The 23,881-nt window shown below is 41.5% G+C and overlaps 1 protein-coding gene across 1 annotated transcript; it reads right to left on the reverse strand.

Annotated features, from left to right (window-relative positions):
* Nucleotides 1-5,214: 5,214 nt before the first annotated feature.
* On the reverse strand, nt 5,215-6,765 carry LOC6549569. Its single transcript, XM_026980528.1, has 2 exons — nt 6,464-6,765; nt 5,215-6,403 (listed from the first exon to the last, which is right to left on the reverse strand). Exons 1-2 carry the CDS (start codon nt 6,723-6,725, stop codon nt 5,319-5,321), a joined length of 1,347 nt encoding a protein of 448 aa, XP_026836329.1. The 5' UTR covers nt 6,726-6,765; the 3' UTR covers nt 5,215-5,318.
* Nucleotides 6,766-23,881: the final 17,116 nt, after the last annotated feature.

Below are 23,881 nucleotides of genomic sequence, written 5' to 3' on the forward strand. Positions count from 1 at the left end.
CTTTTTCGATTTAGTCGATTCTATTTGTATTCATTTTGCCCAGCAAATGCCCTGTTTTGTAATGCACTGTTCCACTGCCATCTGGCTGATAGTCATTTAATTTTTAATTACTAATGACGGTCGAGATGGAATGGTAACGGCCACGCTTGAGTTGGATTCGGTTCTTTGGGCCGGGTGTTTGTCCATTGAAATGTGAAATTAAATTTGCTGTCGCGGACTTTTGCGGGGTGGCCAAGTCTTTGGCAATTAATTGTTTAATTTGGTTATTTAAAATTAATGATATGTTTTTCATATGTCATTGCACATTCGTGCACTTATTTTATATAAATACATGTCCGGTATATATCCGTTTTTTACGCATACTTTTATCGGCATTTAAAACGGCAAATAACGTTTTAACATTCATTTCAATTATGCAGATAAGCGCAAATGTAATGAAAACTGAACAAGAGGATTAATGCGGCCAAAGCGCAATGCGGCTTAAAGTCAACTTAATGAGAGCCAGTTCCAATCTGACTGGATGGCCATATGGCCACACTCCTATATGTATAGGAGCTATGTTCGCTATTTAATGAAGGTAGAAAATATTGAGGGAATTTAGTCGCGAAAACACCTTATTTGCTACACTCCTGTGAAAGACCTACGTACATACAAGCTTTATTAACTACTTATAAAATAAAATAGCTGACATTGAAGCTGTTACACATTTTGCTAACATCAAAATTAACTTCCTGTATCAAAATTAACTTCAATTCTTATTTTTCCGGGTCCTTTCAGTAATTCGATAGTCGCTGTGCACTGATAATTAACTTTTTTTGCAGTGCAACTTTTCAAATAGATTTTATTGCCATTAATGCGGAAAAGTACTTGCCTAACCAATGGCATAAAAGCTCTCAATGCGGGATTAATGAAATCTGATTACAATTGGCATAATAGGAAGCATTGGAAGAAGCAAAAAAAGTATTAATTTAGACCAATAGGCGATGATGGCATACAACTATTTAATGACACAATTCACAGGAAATATTTGAATAAAAGGCAAGAGAGGATTAAAATAAGGTAATATTAACACTGGTAACTTCTTTGAAATGGCAAGAATTTTTATTTGCATAAATCCGTATTTTACCATTAAGGCATTCAATTAATCGCTTCACTGTAGCTTTAATCAGCCAAAGGGATGCAGGTGCAGCTCACGTCCTTCATTGAAAATATTCCATTTCCATTAGCTTTTCTTTCCCCAGTTGAGCTTCAGTCTCATGGCCGACACTCGCTGATCTTTTTATTGTTTTTACCACATTAAAACGAAAATTCACATCACACAGTCGTCACTAACATTTGCGGCTTCACTTCATGCAAATGTGTCTGTTATTGTATTACATTTATTATACATAATTTGAGCGCGTAAATTTCAGACTTACTTGCTGGCAGACGGGCAGACGGAGAAAGAGCGAGCGAGAGGGGTAATGAGCGGGAGAAAGAGACAGCACACCCATGCAATTAACATTCATTGTCATGTGCGACTTTTTGTGTCTGCATTTTTCACCATCGATTGAGCCGGAGCCATTTCCAGCGATAATTATGGCCACAAAAGGTTCGCAGGTCGGAGGTCGCAGGTCGGAGGTCGATGGAAAAGGGGCTGGGGCTTTAATGGGGGCATATTTAAGTGCATTTAAGTAGCTTTTAAACTGGCAACAGTTCGCACTGCCTGACAACTCTTAATAAGGGAATAATTGCAACTCAGCGTGGATTATCTATGTAAAGCTGTGTGGACTTTGCACGGTTTTTAATTTCCATGAGCGTTTTAAGCGCCATTTATGTGTACTACTTTTACAAAAAAAGTTCATAAAGCTGCAATTCTATAATTACTTTTTAATACTACAAAATATGTACTGCAAGAATTTTGCATTGCATTACTTACCCAAGCAAATTATTGGCTTATTTTAACAAATCTAAGAATGCCCTCTGCAGAAGTTATCGATTTAGTGACACTAGTGACACTTTAGGCCAACACTTCAAACCTTTTAAAGTTTTTAGAGTTTGGCAGGCAGCACTTTTCGAGCTCCGAGCGATGCCAATACTTCAACGCACTTTTCACGGCGCTGAGCCAGCATCCGATGGCCAGGTTTTGATGATGGCTAAAGTGCACACGTAAACACTTAGCCTGGCCTGATTGGGGGAGTTGGGTGGGTCAAAAACATGACAGGTACAGGTGCCCAGATGGTTGACTTAATTTCTCAAACGGCAGCTGCCCGACTAATTTAAGAGTGAAAATCATTTTCGGGCCCCTGGCTGGCTGGCTAGTTGCCAATCAGGTCACGAACTGTCGCTTCAGTCCAGTCAGTTTCAGTTTTCGGGGCCCCTGATTTTTCATGTTTTCGTGAAAGGGTCACAGCGAACATGTTCATAATGTGCGCTAATGTGCATAATGTATGCGAGCCAAGAACCAGACACGCATACTTCCACAGCAGCAGCACACGTCCACACTCACACACACACAGGCACATTTGAAAATAGAGCAACATTCAGGTTACACGTGCAACAATAACAACAACGGGAACAGGTGAAACAGGCCATTTAACAAGCCATCAACGCTGATGGTGCCGACAATGATGTTGATGATGGGATGGCCCGTTCTCCGGCAATAACAACAAACAGCAGTCAGCTGCAATAACAACACGTCTAAACAGGAAACATGGGGCAGCTACAACAATCGGTGACAACACGGCAATATTATGTTGCACCTTTGGCCACACAAACCCTTCCGTCAGACAAATTTTCACAGCAAAAACTTCATGCTGACAATAAAGCGTTTGCTTGTAAATAGAAAAAGTAGGCTTGGCTAATTAAGGACACTTTTTTGAGTTGCTTGCACATTTTTGTAAAGTCCCAATCGAAGATTATAATGAGTGTCGGTTAGTTTCCTACTGCTACGCAAATGTGGAGCTCATGTTTTTCGAAAGAAACTAATTTTAGCCACCGTAAACTTGGCATGACAGGCAACGCAAAGGTACAACCTCCTTTTGCAAGCACAGCATTTTACGAGGATGAAAAATAAGCAGCCTCCTTTTGAACTTTGCACTTTCCACTTTGCACACGGCGGCGGAAGCACCAAAATTAAGGCAATTCAGTGCGGGCTCCGCAGCTCGTCACGTCTTCTTTCGAGGATCACGTAGTGACCCACACGGCTGGCCAAAAAGGGAATACTTGATGCAAAACTTTGGCCTTTGCCGGCAAGAGCTTATCGCTGGTGCTGCATTCAATATTTATTACGCATACGACCGGGTGACAAGCTGGGCTAAGGAGGAGTTGCCAAGGCCTCGGTCCACCCATAAGTGGCTTAATTAGTGCGACAAAGTGTTTGCCAATCGATCTGCTGCTGCTAAACTCTCCCCTCGTATCCTTATCCTCATTTTGCGCGCTACAAATTTGCGGCTTTAATCAGCTTACACATCGTGCGGTATGTGAGCCCAGCTCCTCGGATTTTCGCTTCTTCTGGTCCAGCAAAAAGTGGCGTGACTCAACTCCACAAGCTGCTATCAGCCCAAAAAGCGTATTTCTTTCGCTGAAGAACATATTGCGAAGGAAGCAAAAGTGCCGAGAAGAAACTGCAATCTCGAGTATTTGCCTTTAGTTCATTATGCTGTAGATACATTATACATCAGCAACAAACTTATAGCAATTCAAATGTATATCTGATGTATAAAAATATAGAAAACATATATTAATTATGCAACATGTGTAAGACTGCTGAGCCTTTAAAGGCAATTGGCTTTTGTTAAAGAGACAATCAGGCATTTCAGGCGCTCTGGGAGGCTTTTCCCACTTTACTTGTTCAGACCTCGAAATGTAACGATTGGGGCGGCAGACACGCCCACCCCCACCCCCAGCCGGCACCCACACACACACACCCCGCGGAAACACACACATCAAACCGAGCTGTTGATGGCTTTCAGTCAGCGGAGAGAATTCGCGGATTCACATTGGCCGGGCGCACATAACTCAGCCGGGCGACTGGCAATGAGGGCAATGCATCCGGCTCCTCGTGGGCTGCCAACAATTAACAGCATAAATTTAAATATGCAATTAACGCAACAGCTTGGAGCTGGAAAAAGTTGAATGAAAACAGTTAAATAAGCGCAGAATCGGGGCACTTTCGAGCAATTTCTGGACCAGCTTTTCGGCCAAAATAATCAGATAGCTTTATTATTCACTGCATTTTTGTTGCACTTAACTTTAGTAATCATTAAATTAGCAATGGAAAGCTAACATCTAAGATTTGTTTTTCTATATATCTTATATGAAATTGTGAGTAACACCCACTGTAAATGAAACAATGGAGCAAGGGAGCAAGGGAAGCCAGGCCGACAAACTAAGTGAGAGGGGATCCAGAAAGGTCAAAGAATTGGTACGAGGCGGAGGAAGTAGAGTGCAGCAAAAAGCGGGCGACAATAAAAGCCAAAGGTCATTTTAACACATGCACAGACGCACGCGGAGCAGTGAAATGCATTTGATTGCGTGTACTTTTTGTATTTCGCTCATTGTTTTTTTATTTCGAACACGCAAAAAACAAGTCCTGAAAAACACACAATTTTCCGCTTTATTTGCGCAGTGCGGGCCGAGCCACAACAACAGCAAAAATGACAAGGGCAATGTCTGCGCGTTATATGATACTGCCACAGGATCCCCCTTTCCAGCACTCCCTTTCCCCACTGCCGTGACCTACGACCCTCCGACCCTTCGACCCTCTGAAAACCCAGCAGCAATCGTTGCCATAGCCACATGTCAATATTTTTGCGCTTCGGCCTCGGTTACATGGGCCCGCAGGGAATTCGTCCTGCAAAATTTATTTCAGTGCACCGGCGGACTCTCTACTGATGTGTAAATTGCTCCCTCTCCCGTTTAATGAAATTAAAACAAATTTTCAGTGAAATTTAATATATGCACGGGCCGGGAGTTGCGCACAGTAGGCATGATAATAATAAGCAGAATAATGGCATTAAAATTATTGCACCTGGCCGTTGCAGTTGCAGTTGACAGCAACACCAATAACATGGCCAAATGGGGTCTCAATTACGCGGGTCAAAGTGCAGAAAGCTCAAAAATGCCAACGCGTTTGTGCATCCATTTGCAGTAACCATCGGTAATAAATGAGTTTTTTCGCAGCCTTACGGAAATCTTCAAAATGCTAATTATGCATTATTTACATCACAGTCTAGCGGCATTGAAGTAAGGTTTATTTCAGACATTCAAGTGAAGCGATTGGAAAAGGTAAAATGTTTTAAATCAATAGGTTCGAAATCAAACGAAGTTGAGTGCATCTACGAAGCGCGCTTAAATGAATCGCACAGAAACCCCAAGCCCAACAGGGCCTCATCCACCTGGGGCTTCTCAAGGTCTTCAGGCTGCGGCTCCAACAGCAGCAGTTGGTCGATGGTATAGCGCTGCACGATCTTTCCCCTCTGATTGAGCTGGATCTTGAATGGGACCTGCAGGCTTCGACGGATTGGCCAGTTGGAAAGGGGTCGGAAGTGGGTGAGATTGCCCCTGCGCTTCTCCGCATCCAATAGCTTGGCGGGTGGACAGTAGCGAGGTTGGGTTGTGCCCCTCGCATCCCCCAGACGAATAACTCCCGATGGACTTATGTTGACCACATTGGATTTAATCAGTGGCTGCTTTGATGAAACAGCGGATTCAGATGACGACAGCGCAGGGCTCGCATCCTGGACACCCACTTGATTTTGCTTTTGAGCCTCCATCTTAGCCAGTTGTCTGGCGCGGCATTGCTCGTCCCATTCCTTGGTGGTGGGTATGTACCTCTTTTTGGTTACCACGGGAGCTTCCTCTTTCTTCTCCGACTGCTGGTCATTAGGCTCTTTATTAGGCTCCTTATTAGGAGCTTTATTAGGCTCTTTAGATTCAGCATCAACACAAGTCTTATCCTCCTGGAGCTCCTGTTCCTTTAGTGCCGCCTGCTTCCCGTTTGTCATTTCGCGAAGGATGCGCTCGATACGCTCCCTCTTCGCAGCCCTCAAACGGGTTACTCCTATTCTTTCCTCCGGCGTGAATCTTACTGGAGATCGTGAGAGATGTATAATGGGTTGCACGTCCTTCGAGTTTCCACTGCCTTTCATCGGGGCTATCAAAGGATCCCTCATGCGTCGCTGTTCGGCCAATTTTAGGGCTTCCACAGCTACTTTTCGCTCGTGTTCCCGGCGCTTTTCCTCGAAATAAAGGCGACTTCCAGCAGGAGCCGTAGCCGGAGCATTAGAATTTGCATTTGTGGAGCTAGTGGAATCATTTTCCACATGTAGCTTGTCCTCAATGGGCCATTTCAATCTCTTTGAGCGCGGTAAGACTTTATACTCCACATCGCCTAGCAAAACCACCTGAGGGCCGCGAGTCACTAAAATAACAGATAAATGTAATATATTATGAAATATTACTTTAGTGTGCAGAACTTTACGTTTTTCAGATCTATTGGGAAATCCTTTCCACGGCAACATAAGTTTGGTTTTTATTTTTTGGCCGTCGTTCAACATGTTGTTTATGTTACTGTTACCAACTACAGCATCAGGTTTCGACGAATCTTCCCTCTTAAAACGTGGCACAAACTCTTGGGCATTGGCATTTAGCTTCACTGTACCTTCGAACGCTAGTTTTCCAGTATTACCTTCATTTTCCCCCTGGCGTTCATTATTGTGTAGGCCCTGAATCCAGTTGTACATGGTCGTTAAACTTTTTCGCTGTATTTTTGTTTTTTTGGCTTTTTATAATAAATGTTTTAGAACAGTTTCTGTATATTTACGAGTACGATCAGACCTTCTCGACATTAAGTGTTTTGAAGCATTTGTCAAGGCTTACTGAGACGGGGTTCTACGACCTATCGTTAATCGAATTGACTAGTTTAGTCCATTTGAACCATTAACAACTCTCTGCTGCAATGGATTAAAGTGCTTGGTGATTTCTTTATAAAACGGCCACCGTAAAATCGCCAGGAGAATTTTCCAATAACCCCGCCTTCCAAATCGCTCGGCAATCCACGTACATTTCTCTATTGTTGACATTTATTCGCACAATAAACACAAAGCCAATGCAGGCGTGGAAAACACTGGTAAAATAGGTGCACGCCAGAGGAAATGTGGAGATGAATCTGAAAATGGGTACCTGGCAAGAGGAAAAGCCAGGAATGGCAAGCAGTGCTGTCGGTAAGCGACATTCAATAAAACGTTTGAAAATATTACAGAAATACAGGGAAGGAGCTGCAGACGGCGAAGTGAAATGAAATGAAAGAAGCGCACAGAAATATGCAATTTCACCTCAATCAGAGTTGTAAAAACAAACAAACAATGGCCAAGTGCAGTGAGCTTAGCTCCGCAGGAGTTCGTCCTTGGTGCCATCCTGCCCCCCATCCCCCTCACGACTACTGTGATCACCCCCTGGCCAGATGTCATGTGAGCCACATGCTGGGGCTCCTTGAATCCTCGTTACCATCCCCCATCCCCATTCCATTTCCATTTCCATTCCCGCTCCTGTATCGTTTTGCAAGCTCGAGCGAAAATGCAAAGAGCTGAAAAATGCAATAAGTAAAACGTAATAACTGCTCAGGAGCTGTGAACGGTTGGCTATATAATCAGGTTGTTTGGCGGGGCTAAAAAGAGCACGGCGAGCTATCCACTTGCGTTTTCGATAGCCTAAAGCTGAGCAAATGCAGACGAGGGTGCAAATCGCATAAAAATGTAAATGTAGAAGGCTGCGTTGAGTGCATAGGGTTAATACCCAGTGATATACATAGCACTTTGGGGGAAAAATGTCAGTGGCAATTTGTTTCTATTTAATTACTTTATTTCCCATGTAACAACTGGAAAATCTATGGTCCCTAGCGAAATATATAGGTATTAATCCAAATCAGCACCCATCCTGTATGGCAAAATAAGGTAAAGCAACGAGAAAGAGCAGCGCATATAAATTATTTAAATCAATTAGCCCAAAATAAGCCGTGCGCAATTCTACAACATTGTCCGACAACTTGTAGGTCATCTGGGGATTACCACAGAGATTGGCGTCCACACATTCTCCTATTTATCTATGCATGGCATGGAGTGCTGCAAATTTTTGTGTAATTCGCCTTGGGAAGTATGTAGGTGAAAGTGGGGCTTCCGCCACTAATGCATTTGTGGTCAATTGCCGAGCCGCAGGAAGAGGGCGGAAAGCGAACTGAGGCACTGACATCATTTTAATAATAAAATTGTTAACAGAATTGCTGTGCTTTCTGTGCACCGAGCCTCACAACACAAAACACGTGTTGGCCTTGTTAGCAACGCACACGTGCACTGCGAAAAGAGTTTTTGCTTTTCAACTGCAGTATAGCCCAGCATATTTAAGGCTCTTTATAAAATATTCAAGGCAGGTCCTTAAATCAATTTTAAAAAGGCGCTACACAAACTATAAGCAAAGAATTAGCCCTAAGTATTGCTAAAATTGGATTAACCTATAAGTAAATGTAGCACTTTCTTTGCATTATCCCGCATTACACAGTATTGCAAGTAGTTAAATGTTTCTTCCAGTTAGCCAAACATTTTTGAGGGCCCCACGACGACGACCTCAATGTTGTCGTTGTCGTTGCTCCGTTCCTGTTTTCCCCTCCTGCAATCTAAATAAAATGGCCGACGTGTGTGTACGCACAACTTTTGCCATATTTAATCGTATTTGCAGCAAATACAACGGTGGGGATACGTGTATACACTCGTACGAACATTGTGAAGGGGACTTTTAGTGCTGGCAATTGTAGCAGTGGAGACAAAAACAACTGGATCCCACTGCTCACTTTTGGGCATTTGCTTATTATTGTTAGAAACTTTGCGCCCACACACCAAAAAAGTCAAAACAGTCAAAAAAGTCAAAGAACAGAGCTCACACACAATTGGACTGGCCTCCTTGTTTCAGTTTCGTGCTGGACAAATGTGTTTTTAGAGTATTTTGCTGCACATTGCACATATTGCTGAAATGCGAAATGCTACTAGGGATGCTCATCTACAAAAAACACAGTAATTACATTTTAATAAATTAATTGCAGGAAAAATGAAAGCATTTACAGCGTTACAAAACTAAAGTATGGACTTGTTATTTTCTAAAATACCAAAACATTTTGCAGATACTGTTAAGCTTATTTGTTTTGCGTTGACAAACAATTTTTGCAATATCTTCAAAAGCAAAATATTGTCCTTTCAAATTACGAGTAAATATATTCCATATTCCATCTCGAATTGGGCCGTTTCAGCCAGTTTGGCATTATTCACAATTTTTAAGCTTGTTTCGGACGGTTACTCTGCAGGGGAAGCTTAAAACGTGCAAGCCAAACTTTTCCTTGGCCAGGTGGAAAGTTTTAAGACACAAATTTATGCCGGACGGACGGAATGAGAGCATGTGTGCTCGGCAAGTGATTAAAAATTGGGTCAAGTATTCGTGCGAAGGGAGATTAAGCAATTTGGCATCGGCACGCACACAAATCAAGGGATTTGGTCATCTTTTTGTACGAATCCCCCACCCACGCAGCACCTGGAGTTTCTCGCCCGCAACGATTTGTCATTTAGCCAGGCCAGAAGCACAGCTAAAAGTATGCATTAAAACGGAAAACTTCGGCTCAATTACAAGACGAGACCACAAACTATCCAACAGCAGTAGGTCGCCGTAACAACCAGTTAACCGAAGGTGGCATCAACATCAGCTGCCCCTCAACCTCAATACACTCACCCGGAGATTGCAGCACTGTGCGAAACACGACCAAGGAAGTACACTTCAAAATCAAATCCAAATATCTAGATAGCTTTCAGAAAAGGCATTACAACTAGAGCGTCTTAGTACGTCTGCCCTATTGCAATAACAAGGAAACTGAAGGAATGTGGGATTACCCCAATCAATTTCCTGTGATTAGCATGCTCAATCCACCCATTATTCTTCCAGTGCAGGTGGATACTTGAACCAGCTCTGACAGGCCCCGTATCCCCGTGTTTGTTTGTTTTGACTGTGGTTTCAGCGGCATCCCGGAAACGGAAGAGACCCAACACCAGAATCACAGCACCAGAATGCACCAGGATGAGTGGCATCACTCCGGATGGCATTCCGAGCACATTGCATCTCCGCCGGGCTGCAGTTCTTCTCAGTTCTCTCGGTGATTAAGTGCACCTTTGGTTGCTGGGAATGCTAATTCAACGCTTCGAATTCCACTTCCAATGATACATCAGTTTTATCAAAATTTGATATTGGCAATGCTAATATTGGTAGTCAGTCCTGAACTGAAATATGTATTCATCCAAAGCTTGCATATTTGTTTTGTTAAATGTTTTATGCATTCAATGAGAATGTTTTTACCATATTTTTCTTTTCGGGATTTTGAGGCTTTGTACGACCGCTGAATGCGTTTTATTTATTAATTTCTAAATGGCCAACATGTTTTAAAAAAGTATTAGTACATTTTTAAAAACATTCGTCAAGAGTTGTACTTTTTTGACACTGACCATTATGCCACAATGCATTCCCGGTTATTGGAAATGCGGAATAACAAGTAAATGTCGCCTTCTTGTTGGTAAGTGGAAATAGGTGGGCGGTTGGCGAATGTGGGGGGCGTGTGCCTGCATATTTTACGGCTCCATTAGAGATGGACGGACGCAGGACGCAGGACGTGAAGCTGCAGCTGACCAGAGGACACGACTCCACTTACGACCGTCCGTCCGATTGGCTCTAAATTGTTGTTGTCTGAGCTTTGATTGTGGACCGTAGGACCCCCACCCCTCGCCTTCTCATGACAATTTTGGAGCACACATACAGATACACACGCGTGGGTGGAAACGTGTCTGTGTGTATTTAACGTGCCTTAAATCACATTTGGTCTGTAATCAAGCTAAACAAATATGGGCGCTTCGGTTGCGGAGGAGGTCCGCTTGTGTTAGGCTTTCGTTACGATTGGATAAACTTGAATTTGTGCCACCCAACGGAAATACACACACACACACACACTATCCTTGTGTGAGTGTGTGGGAGAATGTGGGTACTGGTGTGCGTGGCTAACTGGGTCAATTGTTTTAGCTGATTTGTGCTATAATACAAGGTATTAAGTGTTCAATATAATATAATATAAAACATAATATAAGGTGTAGCAACTGATTTAAATTGAGAAATTTACACTTCCCTTATTTTGAATTTTTTAAAACAGTGATTGGCTAAAAGGAATGATTTTATGTTTAATTTATTTTGATGACATTTTCCTTTGCCATTTGATGGAAGCCGCGCAATTTTAGAGCTTTAGGTAATAGCCTTTAGATCCCCGCAATTCAAATCATCACTGCACTACACTTATGCAACGCACTGTCCATAAAACTAGGGGAGAACTGCAGTTAAAGCGCTTATGCTCATGCATCCATGGCTACATTTTATGGCCATGGCCAAGCGATGGGCACTGCGGACGTTTTATTGTCACATCGTCATCGTCATCATCATCATCATAGCCATCGTCCTTGTCGTCGTCGTGGTGGGGGGTCGTTTGGTTGGATTTTTGATTTTGATTTTTATTTTGTTTTTTATGCAGAATCAATATGAAACTGACAGTTCAAGCTAGGGACGGAACACCAGGCACAACAAAAAAGGGAAATGCTGCGGAAATCTGATTGAAAAATTGCCATAAATCGACGTCAATTCAATTAACATAAATTGCGTGATTAATGATTGACAAATGCTAAGCAGACGGACGGAGGATGGGCATTGGTGCTTCGATGATTCCCGCAAGTAATTGCCGCATAATTCGATAACGATAACGATGAATGATGCCCACACGTAGTACACCGCCCGCCCATCACTAATAATTTTTTAATTCCTGCCCCAAAGGCCGGCGTCTAAAAAAGAGCCCAAAATGTCTGCAGATCATTAATCATGCATTGTACTTGCAAGTCCCTGACCATCCGTCCAGTCACTCCTCCACTCACTGATTCAGACAATTGAATACATTTCAATCATTAATGGACCGCCAAGGTGGAATCGCCGACTCCCACCCACCTGACATCAATTGATTCGACTTTTGTAAGGGGTCAGAAAGTCCGCAGACGAAAAGAAGCAGCTTTCCGCTCACGTCTAATTGATGGACAGTCGTTGAAGTTTTCCTAATGATGGCCGGGGAATTATGGCTTTATGATTGTTGAGGGGCTGGATGGTCAACGGTAAATATAGAAATGGTGGGGCAAATATAAAGTATGATAATGTTGGGTTCACTCAACCTAGTTAAACTCACTAACTATAGTGGATATTATTAGAATGTACTTATACAGCTTGTTTGAAATGGTCATAACTATGTTAAAATAACGAAAGTATGTGGCGATTTGATTTATAAATAATCTAAAATCACTTAATCTGAATTTTAATCGAACCTAAAGGGCATAAATAAATACAAATCGCTCCATTTTGTTATGGAGGGTGAGCGCTTGGGAGCCAAAGCAATTATTTAGCCACGATCCATTTCGGTGGTCGTTAATTTGCGAAACATTTTAGTGGCGCCTCTAATCGATGTTCATTCATTGTCCGCGACATGAAAGCTACCCTTTGCCACCACCGCCAACCAAAATCTATAACTACTCTATATTCGTTGTATTCCCGTACGAAAACTGGCTGAAATTTATGCGAATTGCGTATGGCGAATGCATCGCATTGACCAGACAAACACGAGTTATTTTCTCTGGCCTGTGCCCAAAATGTTTTTTGGCAACATAATTACAAAAGGGGCTTATTCGGCGGGGTCTCGGAATGAATAGAGTGGTAAGTGCCGTTGTAATTAGCTTTTGTAATAACTGCCCGAATTATTCACGTCCATTGAATAACGCAGCGGTATGCAAAACATTTTGCTGAAGGACTGATACTCAAACAGAACTTTTATCTTTCCCGCATGATTTTCTAGGAATTTTGTACCGCTGACTGGATTTTCATCCATCTTTGTTGCCTTATTTTTGTTGATGGGTTCATTATAGTTTAATGGTTAGTTTTTAAAGCCGTTACTCGTAGAGTAAAAGGGTATACTAGATTCGTTTAAAAGTATCAAACAGGCAGAAGAAAACGTTCCACTAGCTGAGTAACGGGTATCTGATAGTCGGGAAACTCGACTATAGCATTCCATCTTGTTTCTTTTAACAAAGGAATTTCACATTTATTTTACCTTTAGTGGCAAATGCTTGTCAACATGCTAGATGAAGTTTTGTTTCAATAATAGCAAGCATTCTATGTACAAACTACATATTTGGATAAAATTTTAGGGTCCTTGATGTTTCGGATATATCCTAGGATCTTCGCAACTTTTCTACGCTACCTAATCATGTCACCCCTTTCAATCAGCATGAGTTTTGTTTTTCTTGCCCTTTTCCCGCTAATTTCCTGCGCTCTTTTGTCAAATTAAAAACACACAGAGGAGACACAAGGAAAAGTTTAGCCCGTTCAGAAACTCTCTGTTTCTCGCTTTGTTTGTTTGTTGGTCGGGTTCATTTATCATGATTTTGTTTGGCGAACTTTGTCGCGTATGTTCGGCTCCTTGATGGGCGGGAAAGTGTGTCTGTTGCTGTTGTTTTTGATGTGAATGCCAGCAGCAAATGGCAGCTGTTGGTGGTGGAAGCCCCCTTCCCCACACTTTTCTCAGACTTTTCCAGCGCCTTTCAACGTAGCGCCCTTTCTAACTCTCTTGTGCCAGGCTTTTTCCTTTGGCTCACTTTGTGTTTGTCTTTTCGTCGAAAAATTGCAAAGTGATTACTTTTGATTAGTTGCAAAAAGAAGCGTAATTTGTTTATCGCCATCGCTGCCGCCTTGATAAATGTAATTTTGTTAAACTCGCTGATTACAACAGAAAATTCTTGCTAAAACAATGGAAAACATCGGCTAACGAGCGATTGTTTGATGTGTGCTTTTAATCTGAGGGATGATTTTTCTCATTGATTTGTATGAGAATATCCCTGTTTATAACAAAAAATATCGTAGTCTTTATTTAAATTCTAGGCAGCTGTTTGTATTTTTTTTTTGAGTAGCTATTTAGTAACTATTTATTTTTAGTTTGAGATGTAAATTAAAGGATCCAAGGGAGCACAAGTAAAATGGTACAGGAACAGAGCAAACTTAATCTAGAAGCAACCGAGCTTACATTTTTAAGCAGCTGTCGCTGCTCGCATGCAAAATTATGACTTAAAGCGCAGCTGGGACTGGGATATAGTACACACAGATATATATTATATGGGGTGTGTGCCTCGACCCAAGGACCAATCCACTAACACACGCACAGCTGCAGGAGCAGGAGCAGGAGCAGTAGCAGTAGCAGCAGCAGTAGCAGCAGCACAAAAGGATAACATAGAAGTAAGTTATTCATTGTGCACGCAAACATTACGGAAGTCATATGTTTAAGGCACTGGGGGAGGCCAACAAAATTCGAGGAGCGGAAGAGACCTGGCTAAAAGGTAGCAAAAGGTGAAACCAGCAGGCAGTCTAAAGCCCAGCCCAGCCGCCCCAGCCACACAGCCGTTTTGGCCAAGTTTTTACTGAGCCAAAGAAAGAAATATGAAATATGACTCCAAGTCGAATTGTGAAAACTTGCAGAAAGGTACGAATAAGCATATCAAGATCATAAATAAAACACAGTGCGAGGAAAAGCTGGGAAATTAAATTTTCGACTAGGCAGCTAACCAAAAAAGAAGGAAAAATAACATCCCTATGCGAGTGCACATTGCTAATATACGCAGCTCGCTGCCAACTTTGATTTGCAAATAAATTATTCCCTTCGCTTTGCTCCATGGCCAAAACGAAGGTCCTGGCCGGAAAGCTGAAGGCAACCAAATGTAACCAAAGTATGAAACAATAACAGGTGGGGAATCGCTGGTAAGTGTACAATAATGTTTCACGAACCTAGTAGGAGTTTTCATTTATAACAATCTGAATTACTTGCATTATGTGTATTATTTCTACTTTATTTGAGGCGGTTACAATAATAAGAAACTAATAGAATTGTTCGATGAAAAATCAGAAAGTACTTCGATCACATTTTTTGTTCAATATTATAGAAACTTGAAATATATAATAAGACTATTAATTTATTCTAATTATGTCCGTAAAATGTGGGGTATCTCAGATCCCGAAGCTTTAGAGGTTAAACACTTTCCTCTACCCCTTTTCCATGTTGCCAAGATTCTTTGCCCAACATCCCTCCGCAGCATTCTAACCAGAAAGTTAACTTGAACTTAAAATAAAAGTTTGCTTCACTTTTTTCGGTTGGCATTTTTCGGTTTCGTTTTTTTCGAGCATTTTTTTCCTTAGCGTCCCGTCCCACAAAGTCAAATATCATAAAGTTCGCTACGCCTTTTTGCATATTTTATTTGCGCTTATTTTCAAAGCGATGGAATCAACGGGGTCGGTGGGGTGGTAAAAAGAAAAACTTTTTTCTGGCATTGCTGCTCGGATGGTCGGATGCTTTGGATGCTGTTGATGTAGCCGTTAATAAAACAGGCTGTTTTACGCAGAGAGAAAAACTACATAACTACGTTTTTTGCTAACATCTAACAATTAGTATGGAATAATTAACAGTATTAAAAATATTTTGTAGACGTCTTCTTGTGAATGAAATGAACGGATGCATTATGTTAAATGCTTTGCCTTTGATTACTTACTTTAGTACTGCAAGCAGGAGATTCGACTGAAAAATCGTACGCTTTCGCAGCACTAACCCACCATCATTCAAGGTTTTTCCGCTTTTCCCACGCTGCTCCTCTCGCCTTTCCACCGCCCTCTTTTTTGGCAACAATTAAATTATTCAACCGAAATTTGTTGAAGCTCCCGAAAAAGTCACGCGCACTTGACGGCAACAACTACAACAAAGCTGGGCTTTGCAACAACAACCATAACAGTTGGGAAAACCAAGTTTTCCTTTCGCCGCCGTTGTTGTTGTTGTTTTTAGTTGCTTTTGCCGCTTTGAGTTCCAGTGTCTTTTGTTTGCCGCTTTTTGGGTTCAGGTTTTATTTTCCAAATGAAATGAGTTTGAAGTGCATTTGACGGCGGTCGCCAAAGTTCGCCGAACGCCTTCTATTCGCCAGTGGGCGTGGTCGAAATTCGGCAATTTATTGTTGTTATTGGAGCCGTTCTTGCTGTTGTATTAAGCATTCTAATGAAAAAGTTTTTGCAGTTAGGCGCTTTACCCCAAATAATATTTTAAAAGCCCCGAAATAAACATTAAACAAAAGTTGGTTCCTCAAAAACTAATTATGCCATTTGTGACATTTCCAATGAAATAACATTTATTTGAATACCAAAAATGTGAAATAGTTTATTTGCACTTGTGTATTTTCGTTCTCTGAAAATATAAATGCGGCAGTAAGCGTTCTGACCAACTTAAGGAATAAATATGGCTTGCAAAGGGTGGTAAACTGTCTGCCCTCTATGCAAAAAGGTTTTATACCAGTTATTTCTGTGCTATATCCAGCTATCCATTGATGATTTTTCTCACCTGAGTTCGCCCCGCAACCCGCAACCCGCTCCCCATTCAACACTCAATTCAGTCCTCCTGCCCCGTGGAACATCCAGCACATATCCTTCTTCTGGAAAGGATCTGCTGCATGTGTCACTCGATTCCGAGCGACATTTCCCTTCGGCTCGACTGTCTGAGCTGCACTCTAGCACCAATTTAAACGCAGAAAGAGAGCGCAACTGTGGGGGACAGGGACGGACAGCTGCATGCATCTTCATCTTCGTGTAGTTATATGCTTTCCTAGTTTCCAGTTTCTAGTCCCAGCTTTTCCCGTTTCATTTCCTGGCCTAATGGCGCATGGCGTTCTAGGCCTTCCACTTCTGGCCGTCTGTGCCTTTGCCACCTCTGTCATGGCCAGCTTATTTACGGCTTTAAGCCTTTCGCTCTGGGACTTACTCATGAAGTGGTGCTCTGAAAACATGTGTTCATACTCGAGAGCCCTGCAGCACGCTTGATATGAATTCAGTAATTTGTATTGGTCACAAGCAAGAAAAAAGAACTGGGAACTTAGACTATTTCCCATCCCAAGCACCAGATTGATTCGTAGACTAAAAAGGACGTCTAGGAAACCCATTATGACCTTAAAACAGCAGTCTTGTTAACAAATCAAGCTGTATTGCACTTTTACATATAGCATCGCAAGCGTTTAAATTATTTACAATAAGTTAAACATAAACCAAGGTCATTTACACTTATATTTCCCACTGCATTTTCCTGTCCGTCGTCCATCGATTATCTTTAGCCAATACGCTGTTGTTTTCCTTGTTGTTTTCCCCCTGACAAGTCAAATTAAATGAACTTAATTTACGCATTTTATTTATGCGCTTCATTAAAACTTTAAGCCGCCTTATTTATTTATAGCTTGCAGCCAGCGACATTGTTAATATTAAAATTAAATTTATTTTGTATATTCTCCATATATGGGCTCGAACAATAACTTTACGTTGATCATGTCCTTGTTTACTGTTATTATTCTGCACATATATCTCTCTCATTGTATTGGCAATGAATTGGCTGACGCCGTCTGATGTCGCCTGCTGTCGTATAAATCGCACTCAATAAACCATATAGAAGGCATAAATTATATTTTGCCTGCTCGGAATTTTCATTAAGCCCGGCCAGACAGTCGCAGAATGAGACGGCGGTGAGGATCGAAAGACTATTGCACAAAATTAAAGCTCTTGAAACTTTAATGCAATTCCTGAGCGCTGGGGCTTTCGACTGCTGGCAACTGCCATTCCAATTTTTATTGTGTTGGCCAAAACAACCGAAAACAAGCGAAAACAACAGCTCTTCAGAAAACAACCGAAAAATTAATGAGCGCAATAAACATTTTAAGTGGAATTGTTGGTAAAGTTGTTAATTTTTAGTGCAATTTATAATTTTATTCGCCGCTGTGTGCGGCAAGTGTAATAAAATTTTGCACACTAACTCTTTCCCAGAGTCCACGATTGGCATCATAAATAATCTGTTTACAAGTTAGTTACGCAGTTAATTTCGCTGCGCGCAGGAGGCAACGTCTTCGCTGACCTTTTAAACTAATTTCCCAAAAGATTGCCTGCCGGAAAAGCAATCGTTGTTGCCCGAATTCCCAGGCACGCAGCAAAAGGACATCATCCCCCCATTTCCCAACCCCCCAGCAGCCTTGTTTATTGTTGTGTAAGCCAAGCACGACACCTGTCGAGCCATTTTCGGTCTAGTTTTGTTTGTTAATATTTTATTTCCACCTTGACCAAGCAGTTAGTTGTTGCCTTCCCCTTCCCCTCGATTGGCGCCAATCCAATTCGCATTGCAAACCTGCATACCTGCATACCATATGACGCTTTCATCTCGTTAAAAGCCTTAAAGCCTTTTCGCACCACCCACCGCCTGAGCCCCCAACTCGCCACCCCCTTTCGCCCAAAAGGCCTGCGTTTTCCCCCTGGGGAAGCTGCCCGTCATAATTGCGCAATCGGTTTCGGGCGTTTATAGCATTAGTGGTTAGCGCGCAGCCAAAACAGCTTGAACTTGTCCGCGGAATATTGGACATCGGGCCATCGGTGGTTAAACGGCGCCTTTGGGAATGCTGAAGACCAATTTTGGAAAAGGACTCCTTAACTTAATTAACATACATACATTCCGCATGAAAATAATGCGCGGCACTTTCTATTCGAAGTAGAATGTCAACATTTTGGAATGGCGGCCGGATCTTGACTTTTAGTCCGCAATATTGCACTTATATGCATGTATGTATGAAGTCAATGCATTAGGAGCACTGCAACTTCAATTGGAAAAAGGAAAATGGAAAATGTAGCTGCCTGAGCACAAATTGCATGCCAAGCAGGCTTTCACCTGAATGTGAACTTTAAACATGCGCGAAACACTAAAATAACTTTGTTTATGCCAGGCATAAGGGAAAAACTGGAGCTGGGAGTCGGAGTTTCGAGCAACGAAATAAAAACGGCGAATATTTAAATGTATAATGAGCAGCTGAAAGCTTTTTAATGGCTTTTCAATTAGATGAGGTCAAGCCAAGCCGCAGCCTGCGTTTACCTTTCCGTGTGTGTTTGTACACATTTTCGGCACTTTGTTTGAGTTTCAGTTCGCGAAATTAGCATAGCATCTGATTTTGTGCCACGGCTTGAGCTTAATTATCTTAATTATGCAGCAGGCGGGCAGAGGCAGCACTATATATGCTATGTAATTAAATTTCAATTTAAAAGTTTAGTGGGTCTAAGACCATTCAACTTTATATTTCAATCTTTATGATTACAATGGACGAACTTCCATATGTCGCACTTCTTTATCTTTTAGCATCCAGAACTTATAACTTCGGGAACTATTCCATTGGCATAGATGCATGTCTACGAATATAGCATACCCTTTTAGTCTACTTCTAGCGGAAGTAACATGAATTTGTATAGTAAAATTAGAATATTTTACATATCTAAACTAAAGTCAACAGGATTTATGTTTTCTGCAAAACCTGTATTGATCACAAAATAATCAAATTAGCATCCAGATTGAGTTTAGCTTACTCAGCAGTCAACGAGATTCGATATAAAAGAGCAATACTGAATGGAAACTGAAGGCTCGTATCCAACGGATTTCGTGCCATTTGAGCAGATTTTTGTTCCGTTCTTTGTGCCCTTTTGACCCTTCAATTCCGACCTAATATAAACACTAACTTTTGAATCTATGAGTTGGTTATATTGTATGTAAAAACCAATCTCCTTCGAAAACCCGAAACAAAAAATGCCCTGCCGGCATTTTTGCGTGCGTCAGGATTTTGCCGAAAATATTTTGCAAGTACAAATAAACCCATTTCAATGCAGCTCGAATGCATGCCAACAAAAAATTGGCGAATGATATTGAAACTCAGCGAAACCAAAGCTCCATAGCCTGGGTATTAGTGGATTAGAGAAGGGGAGTGATGGGCGGAAAAATAAAGGGGTGGAGTATGCGAAACCGCATAAACAACAACGTAAATAAATCAATGTAAACAATCGAAGCAGTTGTCGGTAAATGGAAATTTGAAATGCAACGCTGCCACTGCCAATGTACTCAGTCGGCACCCTGTTTTTTCCCAGTGTGTCAGCCGCAAAAGCACCGACAACACAAAATCGCATGTGTTGAAACAGGCAGCAAAGTAAAAAAGCGAAAAACAATCACGCACAGGCAGCAAAAAATGGCAAAAAATATGCAAAAATTGGTGGAGATCGAATACAATGAGCGTTAATTGACAAATACTGGAGCGAAAGAGGCGGCTGGAAGGCAGAAAGAGACGGAGACCAGTTTTAAAGTCCCTTGGATTGCCAATTAAAGTTAAAACACTTACTGTCCCAATAAAAGTTAACACAGCCAAGCAGAAATATGTTAAAATCAACACCTTTAATTAATTAAAAAATGTGAAAACTTTCGCACGGACGCAAATCTGTATTCTTATAACTTAATCATCGCAAAAATCCATTACCATTGTCGACGGAGGAAAACTTTTCTGCTCCACCCGACGTCATTCTGAACTCCATCTCAGCCTTCTTCCAGATTCCCCCTTGCCGGAACCCCAGGCTCAACCCTTTCGTCACTTCTTCCTGCTTGTGGGCGCAGCCTGTGACACGTGTCATGTGTTGTTGTACTCCTGCTCTAGTTGCTGGTAGACAAAATACGAGCTCAAAGGATACTCGTACCGAAGGACGAGCGGAGGAAGTTGGAATGCCAACGCATGTTTCGTTGGGACGGGAATGATGATGGAGCAGTGTGAAATGAACTGCGCCCGGTGCCGAGGAAACAAAAGAACATCTCGAGTGGGATCTGTCTCTGTGCTTACGATTGTGATGAGAAATACACGGTAAGAAATACTTCAAAGGTGACATCAGCTACAAAGTCCTCTTTTCTTTATACCATTTTACTTATAATGCAATGATCATTAAACACTTGTTCAAATCTGGAAAGTTTTAATTTAATGCCTAGAGCTGTCCCCGTTTTTTCGCAGTGTGTGTTGACTTCCCAAGCCAGCACGGCAATCAACAATGAATGGACGCCAGAGCTCTCGCCTCGGACCATGTCCAAGTGCCATGTAGAACACATTGTTGGCCGCTCCATTCATTTCACACCACATAGATTTTATGTACTGAGCAAATCTTTACCCCAAAAACTTGGCCAATAATATAAAGTAATTAAAAACCGCACAGACAGGAGGGAAAATTTGGGAAAAGGGGAATTTCGAAGCAGTGTGTACTGAAGGCCAATCTGGTTGGACTTTTATTGAGGAAATTATACGAGTCGAGGTGGAAAACAAATGTTAATGTTGCTGGCCACAGGATATGGCAGCACCTGCTTTGTCCACCTCCACTTTCTCCACTTCCTCCTTTGCCTGTTCTCATTTTCCTAGCTCATCCCACTTTGTTTTCTTCTCCTCCAAAACAAACAAATTTTTATGATGGAATTACAAATTTTAATGTTTGCTGGTTTGTAATTAAATTTGCTGCTGCTGTTTCGGTTGCTAGGGGTATGCCCATTTCAATAGCATTTCATTTGGTTTTTAGTACTTTTATAATAATCTTAATCTTAATAGTATTACATCAGCTTACCAAAATGTCCTGTCAGTAAGAAAAATTATATATATTTTTTTTTTTGAGATAAACGAATATGACTGTAAGCGTCCTATTACTTCTAAGTTACTAAACAAATTTGAAATTAAATTATTTTTATTCCAGGATATTTGAGGGCCGACCCATGAAAATCGTGTTACTCCTCCTGTTATTTTTTGCTGTTTTATATGTGACTTTTATGGGCGTGACACGTGAGCTATTTTTATTACCCAGCCAGCGGAAGCGGAAGCAGCGGAAAGCAAGAGGCAAAGGACACAGGAAGTTGGCCGGAAGGGAGGAGCGAAGGAGAACAAGGACAATGCCAGTGACCTTTAAACTTTTAATTACCCAACTCACCATGCGGCGTGGTATATTTTTAATTAAACCAAATTGCCTTTAAATTTAAGGCAGAGAGGAGTTCACGCAAAAGATTTACTAGCAATTATAGGCAAAAGAAATTGATTCTTCACATCTTTGTGGATAACTTACGTAGGCATTCGATTATACCCCTCTTATGTAAATTAAAGAGTGTGCAGGATTATTTAGCTAGTGCAACAACTTTGGCACCAAAACTATTCCACAAACCGATAAGCAATCGATACATATTTGTGGGTCAGCTACGCTTATAAGTGAATTATAACTTTTGGTCGCCCTACTGTTGTTGTACCTTTTTGTGATCCCGTTTTTTGCGCCGAAGTGTGGCATGTGGCAAAGTTTTGCGGCCCCCAACTTATCCACTGAATCAACATTTATATTGGCGCGTGTGGGAAAGGAAAATGGCTCAAAGGTTCAATTCAACCAGTCAACCGCCGAAACAGGGCAAAAACTTGCCGGCAGGAACAGCAGCAGTGTCAGTCCAACGAAAGCTGTCAAAAGTTTATTTCGCATTTCTTTTTTTGCAGCGGTACCAATAAGTTTAACTTATCCTTGGGTTATCCCACAGAACTGTGGCAGCGGAAGGCAAAGGAACCGCTCGCAAAAAAGGAACTGGGAACGCAGTCAGCCAAGTGCGACAACCTAATCGACTGATGGACATTGCTGAAATGTCTGAACTCATAGAGTGGAGAGATAGTGGAACGGAAGCGCCAAGAGATATAGACCTCGGCTCCCAGGGACTGGAATTTCTTAAATATCCTAGGATCGATAAAAATGTATTCAGGAATGCCGTTCGAGAACAATAGTAAGTCCAAACAAATCATTTTTTAAATTTCTAATCTTCAATCTATATTTAAAAAGATACTCATCCGATTATCAAAAATATGTTGGAACAAGATGTCCATGATATCATTACTTGAACTCTGCATAGAAGAACTTTATTATAATTTTCCCCAGAGTAATTTAATCGACACATGCTAATTACTTTACTGCAATTTTCATAATATTCATCCATTGGTTCCTCGTCAGTACTTTTCGCCCTTTGTCTGGCAAAGGAAATGCGGATCGTCCTTGGCCTCGCAAATAAATTATTGAAAACGCATTCACGTAGTTGCCCCCGCTATACAAATGTGAAAATCTGAGCACAAACAATAAGCAAATGTGTAAATCAACAGAATGACAGGGATATTCCAATGGCTCAGATTATAACATCCCTACAGGACCAATCATCATCATCCGTGGCACGGACAGGATTGTCGGCGATGACAGGGACAATTGGAGGAGGCCAACCATCAAGGACATGCAGCTGGCAAGGAAAAGGGAAGGAGCAAAGAAAGGGAAACAAAATGAGGAGTAAGTTCACATTTTGCCGCTCGTCTCGCTCTGATAACCACCAATTATGATTGGCTTCCTTGATTCGCTCGTTCGTTCAATCGATTCGTATTCAAAATTAAATGCAATTATCCCTGTGCAAATAGGCGGAGAAATGCTGGCGACCTTGCGAGGATTTCTGAGTGCGATGACAGCTCGCAGGAAATGGAAATGCGTTGTATAATCAAAAAAAAAAAAGGAGAGAAGATATTAACTGCGGCTCGCAATCACGCGAATAAATTGATAATTAAGAAATGCGAAAGATATTTATAAGCAATGTCTCATTGAAAAAGCATTTCTACAGCCCATTTTGAACAGTTTTTATATTAAAGTAAAATATATAAGTAGTAAGTTATTGTTCATGCCGACTTCAATAATTTCTGTATAGCGAATCAAAGTATCTTTTTATTTATCGGTAGTGTTTTACCATTTTCCTTCCCTAACTCTTTTATCAGCGAAATACGAAAATGCCAACGGGCAAAATACCTTTGGAAAACTCTTTTATATTTCGGGCTTACCGCGTTAATAATATAAGGTT

The sequence above is a fragment of the Drosophila erecta genome, unplaced genomic scaffold, assembly GCF_003286155.1.
Source record: "Drosophila erecta strain 14021-0224.00,06,07 unplaced genomic scaffold, DereRS2 tig00000092-arrow-pilon, whole genome shotgun sequence".
NCBI lineage: Eukaryota > Metazoa > Arthropoda > Insecta > Diptera > Drosophilidae > Drosophila > Drosophila erecta.